Consider the following 9,049-nt stretch of genomic DNA (forward strand, 5'->3'; position numbering starts at 1 on the left):
TTAACAAATAATTTAGTTCAAGATGTTTTTTGTTTTATTTATAACATTCCCATTATATATATATTTTTTAATAACAATTGATACCTTAAGGCCTGTAGGTATTATAAGGATTAGGCCGGAGATCACACGCTTTGATTCCTGGTCCAATGCAGGAAGCATAGGCCATTAGATGTGGTAACGTATTTTGCTCATAGACGCCGCTAAACAAGTGTGCCCAAGGACCTGCAAAATTATAAATTTAGTCACTTTTTTAGAGAATATCCATTAATTTTGACAAATACCATTGGCATATACGGCTACATCGCCTCCACCGTGCGTCTCCTCGGACATGGGGACCCCATGCGGATATCTCTCGTCCTTGTCGCCAATGTTTAGATTTCTGAGGTCAACACGCTCAACGGAACCGTTTACAGCTGCAGTATAGAACCTTTGGTAGTCCGGTCCATTGGCATATGATAAAGTGGCGTAGGGTAAATTGTCAATATCGCTCAGCTCCGAGCTTAGACCGGTAATGCTATTATCAATGTCCGGATAACCGTTTATGGTCATAGTATGTCCGTGATCAGCGCTGACTACAATCAAAGTATCCCAAGGATCCGTTAATCTGCGTGCCCGTTTAACAGCATTTGAAAATTGAACCGTTTCGTCCAATGCCTTCTTCGCTTTGGTCTCGTGATGAGCATGATCAATGCGACCGCCTTCAACGAACAGGAAATAACCCAAGGGGTTTGAGGACAAAACTTCTATGGCTGCTTCAGTCATCTCCGCGAGTGTGGGAGTATCAATGCTGTCGTCCAAATGATAAGCCATGTGCGAGGCATTGAATAAACCCAGCAGATGGTCAGTGTGCCGCAGATCTGTATTTAGCAGTTCGGTACGATTGAAAACGACGCGTGCATTGCCCTGATGTTTGCTCTGCTGCCACTCCTCGATAAGATTGCGTCCATCAAGACGATCGCCAACATTTCCATAAATATCAGTCATGGTGTTGGGCAGAAACTTTTTAGTACCGCCACCCAAGACGACCTTTAAGTTCTTGCCCACACCTTCGAGCAGTTGCTGCGCTATATCAGGGCAATCGCTTGGATTTTGACCCAGGTCATGCACATCCTTATCACTCTCGAAATCCCGATTAGAGGTATGGGCATAGACGCCAGCTGGACTCGCGTGAGTAACACGTGTTGTGGTCACCAGACCAGCGGATTTATGTGCCCGTTGTGCCCAGGCTGCAATGGAGGAGAGCCGATGCTCCGGCTGTTGAGCACTAGCACAATCGTTTAACTGAACATCGGCGGAGACACCGATTGTCAGGTAATTGGCCTTAATACCCGATAAATAGGCCGAGGCGGTGCAGGCCGAGTCGGCAACCTGTTTGTTGACGCAGTACGTCTACAGAGAATACTAATTACATTTCTATTTTGACAATTTCACTCTGGCAGTTGTAGGAATAATTACTTTCGACAAACCCACGTATTCGAACTTCTCAAACTCCAGACGATTGCGTTCCCCAATTTGGCCCTTCAACTGCCCATCGTAAATGCGTCCAGCTGTAACTGTTGGCACCGACATTCCATCGCCTAAGAAGAAGATTACATTCTTGGCCAGATATAGATTTGGCTGCTGTGCTAGCTTATCAAAGACTGTGCGCTGAGCATCATGATACCAAAAGTTCTTATCTTTTAGTTCGTTGGTTGATCGAATGTTCCAAGTGGGGTCTGCAGGAGAAAAGAGAAGAGCGAAAGTACTAATTTCTTTTATTGAAATTCACAAACAGTTAACATATCAGAATTAGATTATCACTAGGTTAGACGTCAGTCGTTTTGTGTGTTTGTGTATTCTGCTTTCGATTATTCACACTTTTACTATTTGTTATATTTATACCTGGTAGCTAATAGAATTACAAGGGTATAGTAATTTATTCAAGCGGACAATTTAAGCGTATATAAACAACGAGTTGTTGAAATAAAATCCATAAAGTACTATATGCATATACTAGCAGGTTTTTAAAACAACTTTTCCCGTGTTTCCATATGAACTTTGACCTCAAACTTGACCCACATGTAGTTGTTTTTTTGTAAACTGTCTTATTGCTGGGTAGTTATGTATGTCATGCAAAATTTTACCGTTTGGTTCTTTGATTACATGTTAAATGTTCATTAAATCCGAAAATGGAGTAAAAATAAACTCTCGAAAACTTTAAGATCTATAGTCTGACTGAACTGTATTAGTTCATATAAATTTATTAATATTGCTACGCTTTCGAAAATAATTTAATAGGTGTTTTTTGTGTGACTTAATATATTTATAGCTGTTGCTATTCGGTTGTAACATTATTTTCTTTTCCTTTCTAGTGACCGATATCGGGTATCTTCGCGTTGAGCACAAATCGACTGCAGCTCTCTTGTTAATAAATATGTCACACTGTTAAGAAGTCACGCACCTGGCTCATAAGTGTAATGGCAATAGCACAAAGCAACTTGGATGGAGAGCGTTAACCAAAAAGCACGCATTGTCGCGACAAACGAATTTTTTGATGAATTCTCGTAACTTTCGACTTTTTTGTGGACGGTATCTCTGAGTCAGTATCGGACTGCAGTATGTCAAAACGTCGTAACCGTATTGAAGTCGACTTTGCGACGCTCGAGAACTGATTAAGCGGCTTGAAAGGGAATACTTGCTTATTTATATATGTTTCAAAAGATTCAAAACGATATTAGTTTTTATTGAAGAAGACGAACGGTCAACGTTAAAAACTCGCTCTTTATTTGAATACCGGTCTCATTAGATAACCCGAAGGCGAGACTTGTGCAGCTTGTATCTCGTGAGCTTAAATTATTCAATCGGAATATACATATTTTAATAAAAATGGGACAAACCGCTATTCTAAATCGACCACTGCACCTGCACATGATCCAAAGACAAACCATTTCTTATTTAACCATATTTTATAGATCTTTCCCAGATCTAACTCAAGACCTTTCAAAATGCATGTGAACATAAATAAAATGTAATTAGTAAGTTTTAGGGAAAATATTTTAATTTTTACTTTATTAAGGTATAAGATTCTTAGAAGTAGCCGTCTATTAAATAAATGATTTCTAATACAAATATTAACTGTTTTTGTTTTAATGTATTCATAATTCTGTATTACGTTGCAGTATTGTTATTGTTATAAAATTACTAATTGCCACTTATTAGATTGTCATTTTGACGGGCTGACTCAGTATTTATAATGTACTGTTGAAAGTACTACGACTGAGTAGAAGGTAATTTCAATTCCTGTTTTGAGCAATATTTAATGATATGTATTATGTTATTGCTTAGGTAAGTATCGTATTCATTTACCTATATATATCTGTATATATAAATTTATCCCATCCCATACCAAAAGCATTCAAGACAGATCATTAAACTTAACCAAAATTGTATTGAATATATTTAAAACGGGTTTCTCATTTCATATATTACTTTAGATGAGGGTGTTAAATAAATAAATAAACAATTAAACAATTATTTATATTAATTTTAAAACGAATTTAAATACTGATGCAATTGTATTATCGAAAGCAATTTCAATACAATTTCAACGAGTAAATTTAAGTCCTTTAAATTTACTTTTCGCGCGTTTATTGGTGTTTCAAGTTGGGGTTTCAAGTTGAAACTTTCAACCATTCTTACAAAATACAAATATCGATATTCTGTGTATGCTTGTTTCAATCGTTGAGACCATTCATCATGTTATTTACTATACATCTTTAGCTATCGATTTATTGATATAAAGATTATATATAATCATTAGTACAATTTAGCTATCGATATAAGATATTTAAAAAAACGGGTTCGTATAATTAAAATCACTGATGTAAAATAATACAAATTATGCAATGAGAAATCATAGTATTAAAGAAATAATGAATAACCTTTTCCGGAAATTGCGGAAATACCACTGTCATATTTCTTATTTTAATATTGTCTGTGGGTGCGGTGAAACTGCGGGTAAAGCAGGCTATACAATATAGAAATAAATAAAGAAATATTATATTTGTGTGACAAGTATGTGAATAAACCTATTTTTTTTTTTAGTTTTTATACCCGCTACCCATAGGGTAGAAGGGTATTATAACTTTGTGCCGGCAGGAAATGTATGTAACAGGTAGAACGAGGCATCTCCGACCCTATAAATTATATATATTCTTGATCAGCGTCAACAGCCGAGACGATATAGCCATGTCGGTCTGTGTGTCTGTCCGTCTGAGGACCGCATAGACTAGAAATTAAATCAGCATCAGCAGCGCCAAACCCAACTAGAAATGCATAAGACCCTAGATAACTATTCTCGACTTTTAGAGAATATGGATGTTATGGATGTTTATTCGCAACGCACCGTTTGTTTTGGGGCTCGGCAAGTGGAGCCCTCAATTCCCTATTTAAAATTGATGTCCCAAATGAAAACTAAGAAGTTATAATGCTAGTATTGCATTTTAAGAGAAGCAGAGCATTGGAATTTCATTTCTTATATTTATTTTTATATTACCTGCGGATAAGAAGCTGCGGTTTAAGTAAATAAATGCGTTTGAGGAGTATGTTAATCATGCATATGTAGTACATACGTAAAACTTATAGACCTGCACAGTAATTAATAGTTAAATTAACATTAAATAAACTAGCCGAGTCAGTCTGAAAATAAGATTAGTTCTGTGACGATAACTTCTCGAGTCAATTTTCTTGAAATTAGCTTAATAAGTAATTAATTGTATGTATTTTAAACATATTTTAAACTCCCCAACTAACTGAGTAATTTCAAATACTATATTTTATTGGCGAACGGGGTTGAGTAGTTTACAAGATGGATAGTGAAATTATAAGTGTCAAAACTTCGCGTAGTGTCAAAGACACAGCTAATAATGGCAATCACGCATTAGATAACCATAAGCAGCAGGAAATACACAGTCGTAAACAAATTGATGATTTAAAGTTAGAAGAGATGCTGGAGCTTATGAGAAAATCATGGATGGATGGGGAGAAGAGGATTGGCTGTCCTGGGATCAATGATTTACAGCATTATGAAAACTATGAAAGTTCTTCTCCTTCTCGTGATTTCAGCCTAAAAAGTGTAGATATAAACGAGTGTGAGTGTTGCAGGCATAACATGATTTAATTTATATGCAATTGAATATCCCTCACTTAGATTACTGGTTGGAAGAAGAAGCTGATTATTGCTGCAATCCTGTTCGCTCTACTTTTGGTCGTCATTTTGATAGCACTGTTTCAATTCAGAAATTAAGCGTTGTGACATGCTACTTAATTTGAAATGTGTCTTTGTATATTTATATATATATATATAATAATAACCAAGTGAATAATTCCTGTAATATGAAATTTGTTGGGTAGTGCATTCTCTTTATCGTCAAAAAAAAAAAACTCTAATTATCCAAACTACCAGAAATGTATTTCATTTTAGGAATTTTTAATTGGGTGAACAAAATCCATTTCAAATTTTCAGTTTGTAAAGATGAATATCGATATTTTTAAATTGAGTTTATGGTCACTCTAACCGATAACGCTATCGATTTAGTTTGTTTATTTTTGGTATATCAATTTTTTCACTGCCAGAAAATACCAAATGTTTGGTGATATAATACTAATGATATATTTAGGAATCCAAGATACGGGCACGCTTTGTTTTTCGCCTATTAAAAAAAGTTGTTTTGTGTGCAAAAATTTTTGTGTTTAATTGATATACGCTAGACAAATATTGTTATTGTAACATAGTTCGCTTATTGGAATCAACGGGCAAATAAGGTAGGTGGTTTGAACAGAAATAAAAATAATACGAAACACAAACAATGCTGCAGCAATGACACAAAGAACAATAAAAAGGAAAATAACTTGAGACACATACGAGGTTGCATACAGGTGTAATTGGTTGAAACGCATATAATGATATAAGTATCACAATCTCTAACTGCGCACAGTTATCACTTTCTCAACATTTCTAGCAAGGCAAACAACAAAGACTTGATTCTGCAAATAAGAAAATATCGCCATCAAAGTGTCTGCATACGAAAGCATGGATTTGCAGCATATGGAGAATGGCCTCGGTGGGGGGAGGCGGTGGAGTTGGTGGTGGGGGAGGTGGTTTAAACGAGATTGACTTTCAACGACTGGCACAAATAATCGCGACCAGCATTGAAAAAGTACAACAAAATGGTGAGTAAATGTATTGTTTGTTGCTTTCTTTTGGGGCGTGTGTATTTGAACCTATGACTAATCGCTATGCTGTCCCTTTCTTCCGCAGTGTCCACTATGCAGCGTATGGTTAATCAGCTGAATACGCCACAGGATTCGCCTGAATTGAAAAAAGAAGCTGTAAGTTTCAATTAGCTGGGCTTTGACTTTGTCATCATAAAGGCAAAGCACATTATATTTATTAAATGTACATGCTAATACTATTATAATGCATGCCACACAAAGTCATCAGTTAATGACCTACACCAAGCAGCTGGTGACGGATACCAACAATCAGTTGAAGGAGGTGGACAAATGCAAGGAGCGACATTTGAAGATGCAACGTGATCGCCTTGTTGATGATTTCACAGCGGCATTGACCGCCTTTCAGGTATGCTAATCTTGCTTTTGTTTGATTTTGCTGATAGGCATGTTAGTCATCTTTGTTATTTGGCTTCTACCAAAGGCCGTGCAACGCAAGACAGCAGACATTGAGAGAAGTGCGTTGCACCAGGCGCGTGCACAGAACTACAGCATCGCCCATCCGCCAGGCTCAACGCGCTCGAGCAGCGCCAATGGCAGCGCGAACAATGACAATGGTTCGTTCTTCGAGGACAACTTTTTCAATCGCAAATCAAATCAGCAACAGCAACAGCAGCAAATCCAAACGCAAATGCAGGAGGACGCCGATCTGCAGGCACTGGAGGAACAGGAGCGTGCCATACGCGAGCTAGAGAACAATATTGTGGGTGTGAATGAGATCTACAAGAATCTGGGTGCTATGGTCTATGAGCAGGGCGTTACTGTGGATTCAATTGAGTCGCAAGTAGAGCAAACAAGCATTTTCGTTTCACAAGGCACAGAAAATTTGCGCAAGGCTAGCTCATATAGGGTGAGTAGTTAAAAATATGCAAAAATTGATTTCGTATTTAATTGAATTTAATTGTTTGCACCCCACTTAGAACAAAGTGCGAAAGAAGAAGCTGATTCTGGCTGCCATCCTATTCGCTGTACTATTGGCCATCATTTTGATACTAGTGTTTCAATTCAAAAACTAAGCATTGGAACACCGAGCCAACTATATAGAAAAGCATCTACAAATTTATTGAAATCTAGGAAATTGTTGCGAAAAAGACAAGTGTTGCCGCACGCAGGCCTCCTTTCCGTAATTTAGACGCATTTGTGGCTTTAAAAACTAAAAGAAAAAAAAAGAAGAAAAATACCTTCCAAATATGGGATAGCACCGGAAAGAATTGCTAACACTCAGTTGCATGTATCGAAAAGTATTCACTCCCGTGTTAGTTAAAATGCGATTACACACACATACACACACGCAATAATATGTTACTAATAATTATTATTCCCCCCTAACGAGTTATATATTATATTTTATACTTATGTGTATAATTGATGCAATAATGCTGCACTTTGTATTGTATTATATTAATTGATTGAGTGGCGCATTCTCTCTGTTGGCTGCAAATTCTAATTATGTTTCCAAACTCATTTGCCAAGCGCTTTGTAATGTATTTAATTTTAAGAGGATGGTATAATATGCATATACGATGGTACATAATAATAAATAATAATAAAAAAAAAAACAAGAATAATATTTAACGAGTAAAAAAAAAAGAGAGGGAGATGTGTAAGACCAATGCAGGCTAAGATCATTGTACAAAGCATTTCGAGCACTTGATTTCGGGGTAAATGCATGAAATGAATGAATCAATGAATGGGGCCCAAAGGCGAGCACCATTTTCGATCGCTTATTCGTTCGCTCGTTCGTTCGATCGTTGGGCATTCATAAAGTGCCTGGTCATGGGCTATGGTCGCGTCATCAACGCCTCGCGCAGCCTTAACGATCATTAAGATTTGTTGTGCACTGATGATATACGCATGCTTCAGCGGCTTAGGCCCCTGGAGCTGGAGTAAGGCTTGCTTTCTGGCTTTATCTTGTCTGGCTGGCCAACTGGGTGTTCATCTCGCATTAATGCAACGGCAGACGGCAGACAACGGCGACGATGTGTGTGGATGCCACTTGAGGCCGCAGTCGTTGTTGAGGTGTGTCAAAGTAAAGGGTTTCCTCGGGCCGGACTCTGGCCTGCATACAAATTGAGTTTAAATTTTTTGCCAATTCACTGACATTGATAGTTCGTTTGGGCATCGTTTGTGTCGTGGTGGTGGCTTCTTATCCACTTGTTGGTATCAAGTGGTTTTCTCGCATGCATTTAAGTGCAGCTCATTTCCTTCTCTATCGCCTTTTGGGCAGTCAACAAATTTTGTGCGTTGTCATGCAGCTATTTTTAATACCCAGCTGTATCGATGCTCTTTCTGACATATGGTTTGATAACTTTCTTATGTGTAATATCAATTGCTTAGTGCGTTAATTAATTTTATCATGTAACATTTGTTCTCCCACTTAAATTAAGTGAAAACTGAACTGAAATAAATATACGTTGTCTTATCTGACTGAATTATCGTCGATAGATAGAAGACAGTCTTTATCGACAGTGTTTATCAAAGTATAAACTGCAAGTTAGTTTTGTAATTTTTCGTTTCGGTTTTGGATTTCTAGAGTATTTGAGATTCGACTTGGTGCAAAAACCTTGATTTCCCTGATTCTCTTGAGTCTGCTTGGCTGTCAGTGGCTGTCTAAATACGTCACCGAGTTTTTCCCTTTTTCTCTCGTTGGGGTTTTAATTATTGATTGGTCAACTGGGGGTTACAGTTTACGACACGGCCTAATCACATCGATTATCGGTGCATGTGGCACTTGTGGCAGCTTGCGAGATTCTCTCTGTGCGCATTCATTCATAAGTGA

At 37.5% G+C, this 9,049-nt stretch overlaps 2 protein-coding genes across 2 annotated transcripts; one reads left to right on the forward strand and one right to left on the reverse strand.

Moving 5' to 3' along the window:
• Positions 1-7: 7 nt before the first annotated feature.
• LOC132789457 (alkaline phosphatase) lies at positions 8-2,661 on the reverse strand. Its single transcript, XM_060797484.1, has 4 exons — positions 2,441-2,661; positions 1,456-1,715; positions 282-1,389; positions 8-222 (listed from the first exon to the last, which is right to left on the reverse strand). The coding sequence occupies exons 1-4, from the start codon at positions 2,508-2,510 to the stop codon at positions 86-88; spliced, it is 1,575 nt and encodes a 524-aa protein (XP_060653467.1). The 5' UTR covers positions 2,511-2,661; the 3' UTR covers positions 8-85.
• Positions 2,662-5,663: 3,002 nt separating this feature from the next.
• On the forward strand, positions 5,664-7,647 carry LOC132791651 (syntaxin-7). Its single transcript, XM_060800664.1, is given in 7 exon segments — positions 5,664-5,802; positions 6,000-6,103; positions 6,105-6,210; positions 6,299-6,362; positions 6,469-6,619; positions 6,695-7,120; positions 7,191-7,647. Coding segments are annotated over 6 exon segments (876 nt in total). The 5' UTR covers positions 5,664-5,802; positions 6,000-6,070; the 3' UTR covers positions 7,287-7,647.
• Positions 7,648-9,049: the final 1,402 nt, after the last annotated feature.

The sequence above is a fragment of the Drosophila nasuta genome, chromosome 3 (assembly GCF_023558535.2).
Source record: "Drosophila nasuta strain 15112-1781.00 chromosome 3, ASM2355853v1, whole genome shotgun sequence".
NCBI lineage: Eukaryota > Metazoa > Arthropoda > Insecta > Diptera > Drosophilidae > Drosophila > Drosophila nasuta.